This window comes from Lissotriton vulgaris, chromosome 1_1 (assembly GCF_964263255.1).
Source record: "Lissotriton vulgaris chromosome 1_1, aLisVul1.2, whole genome shotgun sequence".
NCBI lineage: Eukaryota > Metazoa > Chordata > Amphibia > Caudata > Salamandridae > Lissotriton > Lissotriton vulgaris.
Genome location: NC_141685.1, coordinates 1091739665 through 1091760836, shown reverse-complemented (window position 1 = coordinate 1091760836; position 21172 = coordinate 1091739665). Strand labels below are relative to the sequence as shown.

At 48.5% G+C, this 21172-nt stretch overlaps 1 protein-coding gene across 1 annotated transcript in view; it reads left to right on the top strand.

Annotated features, from left to right (window-relative positions):
- MEI1 (meiotic double-stranded break formation protein 1) overlaps window positions 1–21172 on the top strand; it is a 3731473-nt gene that overhangs the window by 2896176 nt on the left and 814125 nt on the right. Inside the window, exon 24 of the mRNA XM_086963480.1 lies at window positions 16527–16714. Coding sequence (XP_086819606.1) covers window positions 16527–16714 — 188 coding nt within the window. The remainder of the gene's footprint in view (window positions 1–16526; window positions 16715–21172) is intronic.

Below are 21172 nucleotides of genomic sequence, written 5' to 3'. Positions count from 1 at the left end.
TGAAAAAAACAAAGGTTACAGGGATGTTATAGTTAAGCTCACATTTACCTCATACAAAACCACCAAAACTCAGCAGTTACAGTGCCCTGAGCTAACTATAACTTACGCCCCTGCAATGCACGGCTTATGACTTCACATAATACATTACTCATGACATGGTCAGTGAAGTCACTAATGACAACACTGATGACATCTCAAATGACATTATCCAGCAAAGTAAACTACAAATTACTTCATAAAATACCATTAAAGTTTTTTAAAATAAGAAAAGGTGATAGGTGAGACATGTCACCTCGGGGCTCAGTGTAACCGTATCATCTAATGCCCTAATTTATTACCCAGGAGAGTGTTCTCAACGGATAGTCCTGCCTCTCTCGAAACTACTGCTCTAAATACTAATGACCAAAGTAAGACATCTAACCACACATACAACAGCACCATTTGTCAACCTGGAAAGAGGTTTTAATGCAGACATCAGAAGTCAGTTTTACACAAACCACTACAACACATACTCATTAGAGAGGTCTTAGCGGACTGAGCATGGTGTCTCAAACCACTATTAAAAATACTTTTCTTCCTGCAGAAGGTGTCAACAGAGAGGTAAGTGAATTTGTAAATTTCCACTACACTGACCCATCACCCTAGAGAAATTTCTTGGTGATCAGATTAATTTATTGCAATCTACTAATACAGTCATTCATCACAAAGAACAGAGCTGTAAGGAAACTAATCTGTATGCCGTAAAACAGAAGTATACTTAGCCATCACGGTGGAGTAATGTCTTAATGAACAGCTTAAACTGTCGTATAGCACTACCATACTCATTCATCAGCAGCAGAAATGTGTTCGTGTAAATGCTACTTCACTGATAAACAGTACACCTGCTTTAAAAATGGGGTCATACTTCAGATAATATATGTTACAAATACTAAAACTCATTAGTACTACAGAAAGAATAATAGTTTAACTCATTCAGTAGAACAGTATATATTTATCAGTGTCAGAAACTTTTACAAAACACTTACACTCACTGGATGATGTGATCAGCGATGTCATTTGAGATGTCTTCAGTGATGTGATACGGTTGGGTCTGCGTAAAAAAGAAAAATGAACCTGACACAATGTATATGTAAATCTGGGCCAATGTTTAATTTTTCCAATGCAATCCCCGGGATTGCGGTTTTTTGAGCATTTCAGACCACCATGTGTGTTGGTGGCCAATCGAATGCCTTATTATTTGAAGCAGCCTTTTCGGTCGCAGAAAGACTGGTCACAAATTGCAAACAGAGCAATAGTACATCTGGCCCTAAATTTGGTCTAAACGCATCGCTCATCCTGTTTCATCATTGAAAGAGATGTTTCGTCAGCTCCTCCTGCTGCTTGTTGGGGCACCGGAGCTTTCTTTACCATCAGTAGGTATTCTTCCCTTGCTCAGCTCTCTGCTTCTTCCTCCTGGGCCCCCAGAAGTTGGGGCTGTGCTGAAACTCTGAAAGAACACATAATCTGCCTAGCAACGTGAAAGTGTATGTTTTTCACTTCCTGTGGAAGCTGGCTCTCTGACTACATCTTACTTAATTCTTGGATATTTTAGGCGAGTTCCGAAAGCAACAAAGTTCTAGTTTGAGTTGCAGTGATTTTAAATTCATTTTCTGTTAATTAGATAAAAATTTCTTTTTAAAACAAAAAAAACACACACACACACAATACAATTGTTTGAGCAATCTTTTTTTTTTGTTAAATATATTTTTCTTGCAGATATATGTCCACACAGTTACGCCAATTTATAATTACACAATCATCGTTCGTCTTCAATGGAACAGTGGAATTCTAAGTACACAGCCGTTTAGCCCACAACCCGGAGGTCGGGCGGCAATACTCAGAATCGTATGGTGCAGGCATAGTTCGCATTATCATAGCCAGGTCTGGCTAGCCACAGGATTCTTGCATCCGCTTTTCATTTACTCCCAACTTTCCAACAATCAAACTAGAACTACCCCCGGGAGCTAACACTGAGAGTCTATACTGTTGTCCCTTCCAGCTCCCCCCTCTCTCTCATTACCCTCCCCCCGTACATGAATGGTGGTGTGGGCGCCTACCAAATAGCCCAACATAGCACAACTGAATTATCGTTGGGTAGCAAAACTACGTGTCATACGCTATGCTCACGTGGATGTGAAACCTACTCTTCTCCTTCCGTCAACTGTTGGTCCTTCAAGGTTTGGACCAAGGCCTCCCATTCCTGTGCCACCCCCAGCGCTTTGTCATGACCTGAGCGGGTGGCCTGTCTGAGCCTTACTACACTCTCGCTACTAGCCCACTTACAAACTTCCTTCCTCCACCGTTCAAATGACGCGTTTTGCCAATAAAAGCCCTAGATCAATAAATTTGCTGGTTACCTTAGTCTTGGCCGTATGAGGGAACCAATGCAGCAAACAGGTGGCCATGTCATAATCTATTTGTCTGTCTGTAACCGCATTCAGAAGCTCCCCCACTTCCTCCCAGTAGCCCCCCCATGCGCGGGCAAAGCCAGAGCATGTGTTCTAGCTCAACATCCTCCTCCCGACATCTCGGGCACGACGCGTCTTGGACCTGGAAGTACTTCCGCATCTTTCCCGGTGTTAAATAAGCCCTATGCAACACAAAGTACTGGATTAGTTGAAAGGTAGCGTTTCTTGTGCTCTTCCATGCCCGTTTAAGGATTTGGCCCCAAGTGGGATCCGGTATCTGCCGACCTATACTTTCTTCCCATTTCGCCTTAAGAGCATCTAGGGGATGCATACCTTCCCTAAGCAGTCGGGAGTGGAGGTAGGTCACCGCCTTAACCGTGCCCGCCGCCATCACTGTGTATTAGCAAGCCAGGGTATCCACCAGTTCCTGTTTCCCCATTTTCCAGTGCTTTTGAATTGCTGTTGTGACCGCGGCGTGAAGCAAGAAGTCCCCCTCTGGAAGCCCAAATGTTTCTTGCATCACTGAGAAAGGCACCAGCTCCTGGTTCACATACAAGTCTCCCACCACCTGGATCCCCATCTGCTCCCAATCCGCTAGCGGGGACCAATCCTCACCATGTGGCAGCGCTGTCAGCATGCCCAACGGGATCTCCGGTGCGTACGGGTGAGGAGTCCCCGCCTTTCGCTGCATCCTGTTCCAGCAAAGTCTAAGGGTCCGTTCCTCCCCCGTCAAGTCCCTCAGATCTAGCTTTTGCTGCAGAACTATATAAGCCTGCACATGACGAGGGATTCGCTTCCCCCAGCCACCTTCCGGGCCCCGGTATTCCCTCGCTATATTTTGTGTTAAAACCTGCAGTTGGGCCGCCAGATAATAGAGTTCAAAGTCCGGCACCGCTAAGCCACCTTCCAACCTGGGTCTCATTAATGTTACCAGGGCTATTCGCCGCCTACCCTTGCCCCAAAGGAAACCCCCTATCAGCGACCTCAGGTCCTTAAAGATTCTCGTTGGGATCCAGATTGGCAGTTTACGGAAGTAGTACAGGAGCCTGGGGAGTGCCACCATCTTAAGCAGTGCCACTCTGCCCATGACCGACAGAGGAAGCGTCGCCCAGAATTCCATAAATTTTTTCAAAGCTCGAACACATCGGCCTATGTTACCCTCCAGCAAATCTCGGTCCACATGATAAATCCGGACCCCTAGATATGTGATGCATGCCGGTTCCCATGCAATGTCCCCCAGCTCAGCAGGCGGGGAAAGATTCCGTCTCATTGGGAAGAGGCATGTCTTGGACCAGTTCACCAGTTCACCCGAAGACCGGAGACCTCTCCGAAACTGTACAGCATATCAGTCGCCCCATGTAGATCCGCACCGACCTCCCGCAGAAAGAGGAGCAGATCATCAGCGTACAGTGAAATGTAGTGGAGGCTGCCCCGATGTACTAGTCCATTATATAACTGCCCCAGCCTCGCCTATGCCGCCAAGGGTTCAATTGCTAACGCAAACAACAGGGGCGACAACGAGCATCCCTGTCTCGTGCCTCTCTGTATTGAATATTGACCCAAAATCACTCCGCTCAGTTTCACCCGATCTGCGGCCGAAGAGTACAGTACCTTCGTCCCTTTTACGAATCAGTCGCCCAGGCCAAATTTATCCAAAACCCTACAGAGGAAGGCCCATTCCAGGCTGTCAAATGCCTTCTCTATGTCCACAGAGAGCACTGCCGCAGAGCTTTCATCGGACTGATTGTCTGCCATAACCCTAAGAAGTCGGCGAATGTTTGTAGCTGTGCATCTCGTGGTCAGAGTGAACCAGCGACGTCATGTGCGGCAGCAACCTGGTCGCTAGTATGCGGCTCAGGATTTTGTAATCCACCGACAGCATGGATAAGGGTCAATACGAGGCCACGTCTGCCTCCGGGCGTCCCGGTTTCAGAAGGGGAACTATCAGGGCCTCGCGCATCGATCCCGGCAGGTGGCCCTCCGCCATCGCCTCCCGAAAAACATCCACTAAGGCGGGGGCCAGTGTATCAACGTATTAAGCGTAGAATTCAATAGGCAGCCCATCAGGTCCCGGCGTCTTGTTCCGGGCCATATGTTTAATTGCCCCACGTATTTCCGCCAATGTGATATCTTGACCCAGCCCTTCGGCGTCGTCTTCCTCTAGACGCGGCAGACGGATTCCCTCTAAATACTTCTCTATGTCTTCATCCGCTTCCTCCCTCCTACTGCTATAAAGCGCTTCATAATAAGTAGCAAAGCGAGATAACGCTTTCTTCTGTGAGTGTGGCTGGAGCCATCCTCCAGTGTTATTTGCATAACAGGTCCACTCCGCTGGTCCTCGGAAGCTTGTTTCCGGTCCAGGGAAGACATGGCTTGGCAGTTCGGGCTGGACTGTTCCCATGAGGCACAGGGTCAGACTGATTTGCATATAGCCATGTCTGAACTGGGGTGGCAGAGTGGGCTAAAGAACGGTGATGGATTAAACCCAGATCTTTTGACTGGGTGTGAGTGTTTGATTGATTCAGATGCTCCGTCCATCACCATCCCCTTTTGTACCGCTTTTGGCCGCCATAAGTGTGGCAGGGTATGCTCAGATGTGAGTCCCTTGCTCACTTTGCCACTGGATTCAAGCAAGCCGGGCTGAAGACGGCTGGAATGCCAGAAACTGGCCCTCGGAAGCTTGTTTCCAGTCCAGGGAAGACATGGCTTGGCAGTTCGGGTTGGACTGTTCCCATGAGGCACAGGGTCAGACTGATTTGCATATAGCCATGTCTGAACTGGGGTTGCAGAGTGGGCTAAAGAACGGTGATGGATTAAACCCAGATCTTTTGACTGGGTGTGAGTGTTTGATTGATTCAGATGCTCCGTCCATCACAACCCCCTTTTGTACCGCTTTTGGCCGCCATAAGTGTGGCAGGGTATGCTCAGACGTGAGTCCCTTGCTCACTTTGCCACTGGATTCAAGCAAGCCGGGCTGAAGACGGCTGGAATGCCAGAAACCGGTCCTCAGAAGCTTGTTTCCGGTCCAGGGAAGACATGGCTTGGCAGTTCGGGCTGGACTGTTCCCATGAGGCACAGGGTCAGACTGATTTGCATATAGCCATGTCTGAACTGGGGTGGCAGAGTGGGCTAAAGAACGGTGATGGATTAAACCCAGATCTTTTGACTGGGTGTGAGTGTTTGATTGATTCAGATGCTCGGTCTATCACCACCCCCTTTTGTACCGCCGCGTCAGCCAGCTTGGCCAACAGCGTGCCAACCTTGTCCCCTTCTTCATGTACCCTCGCCAAGTACTCTCTCTGGTCGAAACAATGGAGCCGTTCCGTTTCGGCCGCCACCTTCTCCTTGGCTTCCAGCAATTGCTTCTGTAAGGACGGCAATTCCGGCCTCCTCCCTCCAGTTCTCTCAGGGCCTCGTGTGCTTTCAGTACGTCATCTACCACCGATTTCCTAGCCCCTGAATATTTACTTATGCGCAACCCTCTGATAACCACCTTAAAGGCGTCCCACTCCACTGCCCTAGAGCTAGTTGAACCCCAGTTCTCCCAGAAGTAGTTACCAACACCCTCCCCCACCTCCGTTCTAAACACCTGATCTTCCAGAGTCTCGGGGTGTAGGCTCCATGTCGGGATCGCTGTCCTAACCCTCTGCCAATCCATCGACATCAAGAGCGGGTTATGGTCGGAGATAGTCCGAGCAAGGTATTCGGTGCGTACCACCATATGAGCTACCAGGGGGGAGCACAGCAAAGCGTTGATGCGTACATGTAGGTCATGCACCGATGAAAAGAATGAATAATCCCGATCACGAGGATGTTGAGCACGCCACACATCAATGAATCCCCATTGGTCCTGCCAATCAGACCTAGCTCTATCTAAATTCCTAACCGGTGTTGCCGCCAGAGGAGGATGCGATCTATCCATGTCCACATTCGAGATGGCATTAAAATCGCCTCCCACGATGGCCGGACCAGCTAACAAAGGCGCCAACGCACCCGACAGTGTAGCTAGGAAGCGGGCCTGCTCAGTGTTCGGGGCATACACACTGCACAATACGACGTCTTTACCATACAATCTACCTTCTACAGCTACATACCGGCCCTCCTGATTCCAACACCTGCCTAGTGGCCTGAAACGGGATTCCCACCCGTATCCAAATGAGTACCCCCCTGGCGAACGCAGAGTAAGCGGTACTAAAGACCTGGCCCCTCCACCTCCGTTGCAATGCCTCACCTTCTGCATTAGTAAGATGTGTCTCCTGTAGCAGAGCTATGTGTACCCCTCTCCGTAATAAATATGCATGGACCGTATGTCGTTTAGTCATAGTATGTAAGCCTCTCACATTCCAGGTGATACATTTCAAAACACGTAACGTCCCCATCATTGCAGCCTCGCTCCCCCGCCCTCATCACAACAGCAGCGCCCACACCATTACTAACCCCCAAAAACTCAACACCCCAGGAACCCCCCCCCCCCAGGACAGGACCTAAGTTATCAGACCCCATCCAAACAAGCACAACAAACACACTGTGCTACCCTGCAGTAATCACTACAGGTTGCCTTAAGGGCAATAGGGGGGTGGTGCAGCCCCAACGGTCGGCAGCTCCCGCCCCAGCTTCCGGCTCCATAACCCCAAACAGCAGCATGTACAGCTATAGCAAACAGATACATTACCAGGGGCTCCAACCCCTCAGAACGCAGTCCCTAGATATAGCGCAGCCCAGCCCGGCTATAAATCATCCGCCGACCTCGGTGTTACCTCCGGGCCCATGGTACTGTCCACATCCGACATGTCAGCCCCTGAGTGTTTCCCATCCTCCTCCGAACCCGATCCTCTGTTCGAGTCCTCTCTCTGCGACCCTGTTATTGCCGCCGTCGCCGCCAGAGCACCCTGTTTGTCAGCCGCCAGTTGTGCCTGCAGACGAACCTGTTGGTTTTTGTTCCGCTTCCGGATACGTTGCGATTGGCGCGGCCCTGGTGGTTTCGGTTGGCCCCGGTCTCCTCTGCCCCTGCGGTCAGTACCTGCCCTATACAATTCCAACCACGTCCAGGCATCTTCAGGGGTCAGGAAGAAGTGGGTCGATCCATCCAGAATGACGCGCAGTATGGCTGGGAATAACAGCGAGTATTGTATCCCCTCGTCCCTGAGCTCCTTCTTGACGGCTAGAAAAGAGGCCCTACGACGCTGTATGTCCTGCGTGTAATCCGGGAAAAGCGTGACAATTCCGTTCGCCACCTTAAAGGGCCCCTTTGTGCGTGCATTCTGGCAAGCCGATCACTCGTACGTTGTTCCGCCGGTTACGACTTTCGGCATCCTCGGTCTTCCTCTCCAGGGTTGCTAGGCGCTGCAGGGCATCTTCCAATTTGCGTTCCACCATCACCACTTCCGGCTTCAGGTCTTGAACCACCAGCTCCGTTTCTTTTACCCTGTCCACCAATTTCGAGTGGTCCGCCCTCAGGAGCCCCAGACCCGTCGCAACCTGCGAAATATCATTATGTAATGACTCCTTTGATGCTGTGATGGCCTCCAGAATTTTGTCCAGCCTTTCATGTAGTCGTTGTTCCACTCCTGAGCCCTCACCGCCTCCTCCGTCGTCTTGGGCGTCAGCTTGCGCCCCAACATCCTCAGCCTTGGACTTCGGTTTCATTATGGCCACTAGAGTCCACCCAGATCTGCAGTAAAAGAGCGGCCCGCGGCCCCGGGAGCTCCCAAAGAGTGTCCGCGCCGGTATAGTCTGTGGAGCCCCCCAGCTGACACCAGGTCGCACAATGCAGCGGTCACCAGTGAGTTATAGGTCCTTGTCGGTCCCACATTCAGCTCCGAGCACCCGCAGTGTCCTCAGCCCAGTGCAACTCTACGGACAGGAGACTTCCAGGCAGTCGTTGCTCTCCTCCACGCTATTAGCAGGATGCCCAATTCACAGCCAGCATCTAACGTCCCTCTTGTGTGCCAATGGTCCGCCTTCACTGTTCAGCAGCACTGTGCAGCCTCCCGCCACCAGCGCGCAACCCCCTGGGAGCTTTGTAGGTCCAATGCAATGCCAGAGCAGCCAACCAAGCCCTGCCACTGTAGGTATGCCTGTGTGTCCACTAATCACCCCCTGCGGCCCAGCGAACCCAGCCGTAACTCCAGTAAGCAGCTCTCTCGCCTTCGGTGATTCCTCCGCACCAACCCTCAGCGCACGGGAGCCATGCAGTGCCAGCAAGTCAGTAAGCAGCTCCGATCCGGCTCCCTCAGCACCCCGCAGCCCGCAACTCCTCTGCGCGCTGCCAGTACTTCCTCAGCGTAGTGGCACTTGGGGTAAAGCAGGGTAACCTGCGCTATGGGCCCGGCCGCAGCACCCAGTGCTCTCGCCCTGGAGTCCGCCCACACCGCGGGTGCAGCGCTGTGAACCCGGCCCGCGTCCCTTCTCACACGTCCGGGCGGAGCACCGCACCTCAGATTCCGTAGCTCCCCAGGAGGACAGAGGACACGGCCACCAGTCCCTCTGCCGCCACTGCCGTACCTTGTCCGTATCACTGGCAATCCAACAGGGCGTCCGGGTCCATCAAGCGCTGGGAAATTGCCAGCAGTAATTCATTGGCCACACCTCGCCCACACGTATCAGCGCGCCAGGGCACCTCAGATCACCAGCCGGTCAGGCGCGATCCCCATCCGCTCCACCAACATTGATACCTTATTCCGGTTGGGTCGTCCCTCCAGCTGCGGGTCCTTCGTCAGCAGAGTTCAAGGGATCAACCCAGTGGCCGCCATCTTAGGTCGCATCATGGGAACCCCTCTGTTCGGCGGAATCAGGCGACGCTTTCACTTCAGCGCCAGCCCAGCGGTCCGTGCCACCCAGTCGTTAGTCGAGCCCCACAGCGCGATGCACTAGGCACTTAGGCAGAGACCCCCTATCAGCCAGCTCCAGGCGCTCCGTTGGTCATCACTAGGATTCCTCGGCGGCCGCCGCCATTTTCCACGCCTGCAGCGCGGACCGCTGCCCCTTCGCTCAGCTCCGCTATCTCCGCGGAGCTCTCCGTTACCGCGAAATCAGTCGCGGGACGAGCCCCCAGCAATCCAGTGTCCGGACCGCTGTTATTAGCCGCACTCAGGACTGTACACCAGGATTATTCCCGGGGTCAGGCGCGGAGCTATCTGCTCACGCCGCCGTCCCCATCGGCGCCCAAGCCACGCCCCTTTGTTGTTTGAGCCATCTTCAGTGAAAATACCTGCAATGCTGTACTAGGCTTATAAGTGAGTAACTTCTGCTTCTTGTCACCCTAGTTATCCATCATTGGCATTACATTTAACTTCATTAATAATATGCCTCCATTCCTGGGAGGGACCCATACTCATTCATACAGGTTAAAATACTTACTATCATTATGACCTACCTAAAAACTGGTTTCATACAGTCTTGTACGTTAGAATCTAGAGCCATGCAGTTAATCCAGGGCGGGGAAGGGAAATTTGAAATAGTTTTCTTAGATTTTTATGTATTTGACACAATGTCTCTCTGTTTTGTAAAACAGTTGCTTTAAATAGGTATTGATCTGAAAGAAACAGTTAGTTATAGATTCCTTACTTTAGAATTACCCTGAGGCGTCAGACTGGATCCGGAAAGTTTTTCGTCAGCAGTACCCCTGCGCGTTAGAAGGTGGCATCAGTCGACTCCACATTAGTCGTCGACATCGTGGTCGCTGGGATGACGTTGTGGTAGCTACATGGATGCCGCCCTCGTGCGCTGACTTCAGTTCTTTCTTTTTCCGCTCCAGCAAGCGCAGATCCGGAGAGCGGTACCTCCAGTCACTTTTTGACTGACTTTTTCTCAACTTTTGTCAACTTTGTTTTTTGAATCAATTGATTCCTGGTGCACTAGGGATGCCGTGCTTCAAGGCTTGCAGTTCCTGTAACCGACTAATATCGGTGACAGATCCGCTCCGTGTTTGCCTCAACTGCATGGAGCACTACCACGACCCCAAGTCGTGCTACAACTGTCGGATCATGGCACGGAAGTCTTTGCAGGAGCGGTGCCGAAAGCTGCTTGAGGTCCTGGTCGCGTAGGAGGTCGCGGAGCCAACACCATTCTTCATTGGCTTGGTAGTTTAGTCTGCCCTGTTCCCATGATGCACTGGGCCAGGGACAGACTGATTTGCATATAGCCAGGTTCTGAGCTGGGATGGTGCAGTGAGCTAAATAACGGTGATGGATCAAGCCCTGATCTTTGGACTGGGTAAGAGTGGTCTGCTTAATTCAGACACTCTGTTCATCACCACCCCCTTTTCTGAATCGTTTTTGGCCACTATAGGTGTGGCAGGGTATACTCAGACATGAGTCCCTTGCTCACTGCACCATCAGGATTCAAGCAAGCCGGGCCGACGACGGCTGAAATGCCAGAAACCGGTCCCCGGAAGCTTGTCTCCTTTCTGGTGAAGAATTGGCTTGGTAGTTTAGTCTGCCCTGTTCCCATGATGCACTGGGCCAGGGACAGACTGATTTGCATATAGCCAGGTTCTGAGCTGGGATGGTGCAGTGAGCTAAATAACTGTGATGGATCAAGCCCTGATCTTTGGACTGGGTAAGAGTGGTCTGCTTAATTCAGACACTCTGTTCATCACCACCCCCTTTTCTGAATCGTTTTTGGCCACTATAGGTGTGGCAGGGTATACTCAGACATGAGTCCCTTGCTCACTGCACCATCAGGATTCAAGCAAGCCGGGCTGACGACGGCTGAAATGCCAGAAACCGGTCCCCGGAAGCTTGTCTCCTTTCTGGTGAAGAATTGGCTTGGTAGTTTAGTCTGCCCTGTTCCCATGATGCACTGGGCCAGGGACAGACTGATTTGCATATAGCCAGGTTCTGTGCTGGGATGGTGCAGTGAGCTAAATAACGGTGATGGATCAAGCCCTGATCTTTGGACTGGGTAAGAGTGGTCTGCTTAATTCAGACAATCTGTTCATCACCACCCCCTTTTCTGAATCGTTTTTGGCCACTATAGGTGTGGCAGGGTATACTCAGACATGAGTCCCTTGCTCACTGCACCATCAGGATTCAAGCAAGCCGGGCCTACGACGGCTGAAATGCCAGAAACCGGTCCCTGGAATCTTGTCTCCTTTCTGGTGAAGAATTGGCTTGGTAGTTTAGTCTGCCCTGTTCCCATGATGCACTGGGCCAGGGACAGACTGATTTGCATATAGCCAGGTTCTGAGCTGGGATGGTGCAGTGAGCTAAATAACGGTGATGGATCAAGCCCTGATGTTTGGACTGGGTAAGAGTGGTCTGCTTAATTCAGACACTCTGTTCATCACCACCCCTTTTTCTGAATCGTTTTTGGCCACTATAGGTGTGGCAGGGTATTCTCAGACATGAGTCCCTTGCTCACTGCACCATCAGGATTCAAGCAAGCCGGGCCGACGACGGCTGAAATGCCAGAAACCGGTCCCCGGAAGCTTGTCTCCTTTCTGGTGAAGAATTGGCTTAGTAGTTTAGTCTGCCCTGTTTCCATGATGCACTGGGCCAGGGACAGACTGATTTGCATATAGCCAGGTTCTGAGCTGGGATGGTGCAGTGAGCTAAATAACGGTGATGGATCAAGACCTGATCTTTGGACTGGGTAAGAGTGGTCTGCTTAATTCAGACACTCTGTTCATCACCACCCCCTTTTCTGAATCGTTTTTGGCCACTATAGGTGTGGCAGGGTATACTCAGACATGAGTCCCTTGCTCACTGCACCATCAGGATTCAAGCAAGCCGGGCCGACGACGGCTGAAATGCCAGAAACCGGTCCCCGGAAACTTGTCTCCTTTCTGGTGAAGAATTGGCTTGGTAGTTTAGTCTGCCCTGTTCCCTTGATGCACTGGGCCAGGGACAGACTGATTTGCATATAGCCAGGTTCTGAGCTGGGATGGTGCAGTGAGCTAAATAACTGTGATGGATCAAGCCCTGATCTTTGGACTGGGTAAGAGTGGTCTGCTTAATTCAGACACTCTGTTCATCACCACCCCCTTTTCTGAATCGTTTTTGGCCACTATAGGTGTGGCAGGGTATACTCAGACATGAGTCCCTTGCTCACTGCACCATCAGGATTCAAGCAAGCCGGGACGAGGACGGCTGAAATGCCAGAAACCAGTCCCCGGAAGCTTGTCTCCTTTCTGGTGAAGAATTGGCTTGGTAGTTTAGTCTGCCCTGTTCCCATGATGCACTGGGCCAGGGACAGACTGATTTGCATATAGCCAGGTTCTGAGCTGGGATGGTGCAGTGAGCTAAATAACGGTGATGGATCAAGCCCTGATCTTTGGACTGGGTAAGAGTGGTCTGCTTAATTCAGACACTCTGTTCATCACCACCCCCTTTTCTGAATCGTTTTTGGCCACTATAGGTGTGGCAGGGTATACTCAGACATGAGTCCCTTGCTCACTGCACCATCAGGATTCAAGCAAGCCGGGCCTACGACGGCTGAAATGCCAGAAACCGGTCCCCGGAAGCTTGTCTCCTTTCTGGTGAAGAATTGGCTTGGTAGTTTAGTCTGCCCTGTTCCCATGATGCACTGGGCCAGGGACAGACTGATTTGCATATAGCCAGGTTCTGAGCTGGGATGGTGCAGTGAGCTAAATAACGGTGATGGATCAAGCCCTGATCTTTGGACTGGGTAAGAGTGGTCTGCTTAATTCAGACACTCTGTTCATCACCACCCCTTTTTCTGAATCGTTTTTGGCCACTATAGGTGTGGCAGGGTATTCTCAGACATGAGTCCCTTGCTCACTGCACCATCAGGATTCAAGCAAGCCGGGCCGACGACGGCTGAAATGCCAGAAACCGGTCCCCGGAAGCTTGTCTCCTTTCTGGTGAAGAATTGGCTTGGTAGTTTAGTCTGCCCTGTTTCCATGATGCACTGGGCCAGGGACAGACTGATTTGCATATAGCCAGGTTCTGAGCTGGGATGGTGCAGTGAGCTAAATAACGGTGATGGATCAAGCCCTGATCTTTGGACTGGGTAAGAGTGGTCTGCTTAATTCAGACACTCTGTTCATCACCACACCCTTTTCTGAATCGTTTTTGGCCACTATAGGTGTGGCAGGGTATACTCAGACATGAGTCCCTTGCTCACTGCACCATCAGGATTCAAGCAAGCCGGGCCGACGACGGCTGAAATGCCAGAAACCGGTCCCCGGAAACTTGTCTCCTTTCTGGTGAAGAATTGGCTTGGTAGTTTGGTCTGCCCTGTTCCCATGATGCACTGGGCCAGGGACAGACTGATTTGCATATAGCCAGGTTCTGAGCTGGGATGGTGCAGTGAGCTAAATAACGGTGAAGGATCAAGCCCTGATCTTTAGACTGGGTAAGAGTGGTCTGCTTAATTCAGACACTCTGTTCATCACCACCCCCTTTTCTGAGGCAGAAAAACTCAGCTGCAGGTGCATGATGGATCACGAATGGCGTCTTCACTCAGAGGTGGTGCAAGGTCTCTTTCAACAGTGGGGAAAGCCTTGGTTAGATCTATTCGCCACCTAAGAGAACGTGCAATGTCAGCAGTTCTGTGCGTTGGAATTTCGTCGAGAGTGGAGTTGCGGTCTTCTATATGCCTATACCACTTCTGCCCAGAGTGGCGGAGAAGATCAAGCGCGACTGGGCCCAAGTCATTCTTGTGGCTCCGGATTGGACACAAAGAGTCTGAAATCCTCAGCTGCTCAACATGGCCATTGATACTTCAATCTGACTGCCTCTTCGCGAGGATCTTGTCGCAGCAGCAGGGGACTGTCCTCCATCCGAACCTGTCCAGCCCCACTTCCTTGCGTGGAGACTGAGCGGTGGCAGTTGACATTGTTTGACCTGCCTCCCGAAGTCTGCGATGTTAAATAGGCAACCAGGCGCCCCTCCACTAAGACGATACATGCCTGCAGATGGAACAAATTTGTGGCATGGTGCACAGCAAAGGCTGTGGATCCCCTTTCTGAGATGTTCTTGTTCCTGCTTTTTATGGCCCAGCAGGGCTCTGCTCTGGGCTCTCTAAAAGGCTACCTCTCGGCCATTTCAGCCTTCCTTAGGATTCCTGATCAGCCTTCTCCTGTCAAGTCCACTGTTGTAAATAGATTCCTTAAGGGCATCACTCCTCTTTTTCCTCTAGTTCCCTGCGCAATGCCCCAGTGGGACTTGAACTTCGTGAACTTCGTGCTTACCTATCTTATGTGTGATCCCTTTTAACCGCTACATAACTGTCCTTTAAGGCTACTTACTTTGAAAACTGCCTTTCTGGTGGCCATCACCTCTGCACGCTGTGGGAGTGAGCTACAGATTCTTTCTTCCAAGCCTCCCTATCTGGCTGTCCATCCGGACAAGGTCGTCCTTAGAACTAGACCTTCCTTTCTTCCCAAGGTGGTTACTTCTTTCCACATTGGCACACTTTAAGAAGGAAACCAAAACCTTCTTAATGGGAAAATACCTTGCCTAACAAATACTTTACAATTACTGCATTGACTTACCCAACTCTCCACCTCGGCAATATCCCTGGCTTGACGGATGATACCTTTTCTGCACTCCTGGACATCCCACCTAGAGCTAAGACTGCATGCCTTCTTGTATATTGTATCGACTTGTATTAATTTTTATATGATATGTAGCCTGGACTTTAAACGTGCAGTGTGCTTTTCTTGTATAATGCACCCCCTACCTTTCCCGATTTATCCCCCCGTCCCTACGCTTGTATACTACCCCTTAATCCTGTAAAGTGCTCTGATACCCTCACGGGTCTAGTTCGCGCTCTATAAAACTATAAAATAAAATAAATAAACAACATTGGCCAAATCATCACTTTGCCCACCTTCTTTCCGCATCCTTCAAAAGAGGCAGAGAGGCTCTACCGACTTTATCCAAAATGTGCGCTTTTCTTCTATCTGGATCGCACAAAGCAATTCCGGGTGTATGACCAGTTCTTTGTTGGTTGCGCGGGCGCTAAGAAAGGTCGGGCCATGCACAAAGGGACCATCTCCAGGTGAGTCGTTCTGTGCATCAAAGCCTATTATTCTTTGGCAAAGAAGGAGCCTCCAGTGGGACTGCGCTCCCATTCTACCAGGGCGATGGCAGCCACCACTGCTTTGGGACGGGGGGTCCCCCTTAAGGACATCTATCAGGCAGCTACTTGGGCATTGCTGCACACGTTCACAAAACACTACTGTCTGGACAGACAAGTCCGAGAGATGGCTTCTTTGGCCGTTCTGTTCTCCAAGACTTTCTGGTGTGAACTTAGTTTGCAGACCCACCTCCGGTGTTGGTATCACTGGGGTATCTATACTAAGGTAAGGAATTTATAACCAACTGTTTCTTTCAGATGAACAAGTTACTTACCTTCGGTAACGATATATCTATAAGAAACATAGGTTAGTTATAGATTCCTTACCGCCCCATTCTGGAAACTGATTTCTAGGCTTAAGCCCTAGTTTTGTGCACCAGTGGCTTGCATGGCTCTGCGCTTCTGGCGTGGAAAGTCGTGTACAGAACTGACTTCAGTGAGCAAGGGCGGCGTCTATGCAGCTACCGTATCGTCATCCTGACGACCACGATGATGGCGACAAACACGGAGGCAACCGACCCCACCTTCCGAAGCGCAGGCAGGGGTACTGCTGACCAAAAACTTCCGTATCCAGTCTGACGCCTGGTGGTAATTCTAAGGTAAGGAATCTATAACTAACCTATGTTTCCTACAGATATTTTGTTACCGAATGTAAGTAACTAGTTCGTTAAAAACACTAGCGAGCTTAGCTCTCTCCCACAAACGTTTTCCAAGCTCCTGCACACAATGCCGATACGTACTGTGTTCATGAATTTAGAGAAGATACTCATGGTGGACAACTGGGGTTACAAGTAAGAAACTTTTTCTGATTTCTAGGAACTTTTAAACTGATGCCTACTGTATGCCTCTAATTCGTATTGTAAAATAGAATTGTAAATTAAACAAGTAAAGCGTTTTAAGTAGCAGCTGTGAACATTCCTGAAAATGCAGTATCCATGTCATGAAAATGTTCAGTACTTGTACCGCAATACTTTTATTAGGCCAGTGCATTCATTTTTTGGTGGTTTATTAATTCATCTTTTCTGCCTCCAGAAGTGGCCTTGCTCCTTTCTAATGTCCCCTTCATGGAGGTGCTGCAGATGGTCCTTGAAGTGACTTGGACTGAGAGCCTCCATGTTGAATCCTCTTCCTCTGCACTCATAACGGATGAGCTTCTCTGCTCTGCCTGGCTATTGTTGTCTTCCCTTGTGTACTTTCAGCATCGTTACAACTCTGGAGAGGTAAGTGAGATCTCTCTCTCTATTTTCAATGTATATCCTCTGAATTGATATATAGTATTCATAAACTGATTATTTCTGCATGTGTAAGAACAAGGGACACTTACAAGAAAAATACTCTTTATTGTCACAAACTCTTTCAGAAGTCACAATTACTTGTTTTTTAAATTACACGCTAAGAAAACAATGTTCCTTAATTTCTTAAAAAGAAAAAAGAACTGGAGAAAACAAGCAGCAAGATAGTGCAGGCTTATAAAGGGAAGTGCAGTGATTCTTTAAGGTAGCCAATGAGATTAAGTGAAGCATAAATTGGAGTGCATGACTTCACTAAGAACAGATATTTCCTCCCTGTACTGTGGGATGCCTGCACGCTGAACTCCTCCCATTTATATATATCATGTTGGAAATGTATTTTCAAATGCACTTTGACCCCTCTTGGTACTTTCAGGTGCTTTTAACTTTTTTAAAGAAAAGGGTTTAATTTTCAGCTTCTTCTTCCTCTGCCTTATATCAACGTATTACTCCACAGCTTCATGGTTTTTTAGGTGTCCCTTCATGTGACCCAACATGCCTTGGGCACAGTTTGTTTCCCTAGCTGTCAATATGTAGAAGATTACCCACTTTGTCAAAATATCATCACAGCAACCCATCAGGATAGTAAAGCATTTCATCAGAGGGGAAGATGCGCCCTAAAACAAACGCTAATTGGAGCTTGGGTCTTAGTCTAAAAAAATCTTAAAAAATCATAGAAAGCACGTGCAAATTTCGATGAACAGTATCATTTGTCATCCGAGATAATGCAGTGGAACGGTCCATGTCAGTTTTCACAGGTATATCCCCAGCAAAGATCACATTATCATTGAAATGTACATCATTATAGAGTGTTATGGTGTCAAATGTTAAAGTGTTTCAAATGTTTATAGCATGCTTCTGATGCTTTGCATAGTGTAAAAGATGAATTGTTTGAAAAAATCACCAGGGTGCTGCCCCCAGCTGTTTTCCAAGACCTATAACATCCTTACAAATCCTGTTGAGACTTCTTACCCAGGGATTAAGAAGGGAAGGAGCAGTGTGCACCTGAAGAAGATTATCTTCCAAACTACCAAAAGAGTCATGAAACCTTGAAGGTGCTGACCTTTTCCAAAGACTGCAGAAACAGCCAAATCACAAGAAAGACAACAAGCACCAATTCTTGACATAGTTAAGGCACAGTTCTCCGGGATCTTAATCTGCCTCTCCAACAAGAACATACTCCATTGATTTACTCCTTGCTTTAAATTATGTTCTGTTCTGAGGATATAGAAACAAGAAACATACTTTACTATGTTTTTGACATCAAAATTATCAGTAGTCTTTAGGGGTTTAATAGCAGGACAAACGGTTGTGGTATACAATCGCTGCACACTGTTATTCCAAACTATTTCACAGTGCTCACTCTTCGGGACAATCGTTTAGAAAAAAAAACAGAATTGACAGATTGCAAAAACACAAGGGTAGAGGAGCACAGTAACTGTACGTAATGCTTGTATTAAGCAAAAACCTTTATCTTAAAAGATAAAAAACATATTTGAGGAGGCAAAGAAAAAGTTTGTTTCAAGCTCTTCAAACTGGATATCCCTTCTCGCTTCAACCAGATAATGAATGTTCAACGCCTGAATAGGTGTTAACTCCGACTTTGCTAGCTACAAGATGAGAACATTTAAGGAATTCTAAAGATGGGTGAAACAATTATGTTTTGACAGCACCTACGAGAAGGGTTGTGGAGGCGGTGGGTTTATTTAAACCTGAATTTAAGTCATATCGGACTCTAGATTTGCAAACACAATTGAAACTCTGGGGAGAACACAGTTTCTGTTGATGCGGTCTTTGATATGAATGAAACATTTATAGTACATAGATTTGATCAAACTTGGAGTGACCGATGTCTCATCTTTTTGAAGAATTGAATTAATTAACACTTAGACTTAGCCCTGAAGAAGTCCTGTGAGGTTGGGACGAAACGCGTAGGCTGTATCTTGTTATATATGTACATTGTCATGAAGATGCAGTAAACAAAGGGGAGAGTTAGGACAGTATGTAGGCCGTCCTTGTCCAAAAATAATAATGTAAAACACTAAGACGGACCACGGAAGAGTGGTGGGGTCACCCTATTAGTGTAGGGCATCGAATGGGCTTTGAAAAGAACCCTCACACATCAACCTAGTTGGTGTCATGCTTCATCATCGGGTTCCCAGCTGGGTAGCCGAATGCTACCCGGCTGTGCTATGACACCTGATTACAGTGGAGCAGGTTTTTTTAGATGTTATGTATGATGAAGTGATAAAGTGCAGTGAAATTAGAATTAAAAATACCTCTGGGAACCTCACTAATATATGTCAGAGCTACCAGTTGTGTCTGAATTATCCCTTGGTCAACATGTTTCAGATCACGGTAAAAATAAAGGATCTTTCTTCAGGCCCTCTCTAGTGAATGGTGGTGTAAAGTGAAAAAGTGAGTGTTAAAAATTACCACCACGTGTCAATGCATATTTAGCACACGCGCCAATGTGTGCATGTCATGCTGAGATGGACAAACTGTGTTGTAGGGTCCCATAGGCTCTGTATGGTTTTTAACTGCCATTCCGTTATTGCCCAAATGGTGCTTAAAACGCTCAGTGTCACTCATACGTGCAAGGATACTCATACACATGCAAGCAATACACATTTAATTGCAACTATGGTGGGCATGCTTGTAATAAAAAACAGGTCTAACGGTGTGAAGCACCCTATGTCAGCAGCCGCCGTGAGATGTGCGATGTTGGCTGCAGTTTGACAAGCATGCTTTTCGCCCAAATGTGGTGAGCATGCTGCTTCTTTTTATTGCGGGTGCACGCTGCGCGAAGTTTCACTTCCTCTTCTTACAACTGCGCGCCACGCAAAGTGTCACTTTTCGTTTTAAATATAAGTGATAGTGACTTCTATGCGGGGCTGAGCGGGCGCACTGCGCGTGCTTTTAATGTTGGCTTTCTCTGTGAAACAGAAAAAACTGGCTATTGCCATATAATTTTCGTTAGTCACGGGTTTTTTTCAACCGCTTCGTTCCAGGGAGGGGTGAGTTCCTCTATATTACTCTGCGTGAAAATGGAAGCAAATAGATGAACAGTCTAGGTCCGGAAATGGCAAGTAGTAGTAGTAGTAAGCTTTATTTCGATATAGAAACATATCATAAAAGCAAACATGACAGCATAAAAACAATAGTCGAAACAAGCAGTTTACAATTCATATTACCGTTAAAACATTCATATTTACACGAGAGAAACGTAGAATTTATACAAATGAAAAGGGACACTCTACTGTATCATCAGTTGTTTAGCAGATCTTATGCGCCAGGCCCAGCCTAGGAATTTAGCCAAACAAATAGCAAAAAAGGGTCTTGTGTCTGAGAGCAGAATTCTTAAAGCTTCCAGATGCGAGCGAGTTCCCAGGCTCCTGCAAAGAGGCTTCAACCACCTCCGTCTAGGGGCCATATAAGCTTGACACTCAAATAGAAAGTGTGCAACAGATTCAATTTTTAGCTCGCAGAATGGGCAATACGGTACAGTTTGCAATGGTGGTTTCCAGGTGGAGGTAAACTGACATAAAGGTAAGACCCCAACCCTGAATTTGAAATATAATGCCCTGTCATGTGAACTGTGAATCAAATCCAGGTATTGTTCTCTGGAGGGGATATCTTTAACCATTAAGAAATTGGCAACAGATTTTGGGTGATTTGATTTACCAATTCTCTCATTATCCACCCAAGACCAGTAAGCCTTCTTCAGTTCTTGTTTGGGAGGTGCTGTTTTATTTTCCCACGCGGCTTCTAGACCGAGTTTGTACAATGCCCTCTTTACCTCTCTGAGCCAGGCGATCTTATGCCAGCCAGGTAAGGACAGTACATCTTTTAGGGCGTCTGCATAACTGTGTAGCTCGGGGACGTTCCAGATTCTAGACCATAGAAGTAAGGGGCGTAATTTTGCTTGTTCGCAGATTGGGCGAGTACCTGCGTCAAGCAAGATGGGGATTGTGGGGGTGCTCTGGGGTAGCCTCATCAGATCTTTATGAAATATATTTTCTAGGTGCGCCAAAGTATCCACTCTCTGGGTACCCCAAAGTTCTGCACCATACAGTGCTGCACTCACAACCCTACCCCTGTAGATATCAAGAAGTGCCCCAATAGGTTTTATGGAGGAAGCACGCTGCTCTTTTAGTAAAGCACCAACAATCCTCTTATGGGTTAGAAACACTTTTTGGTGATGGGCCTTCCAGCTCATACTATCACAAAGACGTATGCCTAGATAGTCAAATTCTCTGACCCGTTCTAATGCAACAGAGTCTAGAGTGGGGGGTTTAACAGATTTCTTAGGGGGGTTGAGGACAAGAAATTTGGTCTTGCCGATGTTTATGGCCAGTCCCTTGGTGTCGCAGAAGGCCTTAAAGCTGG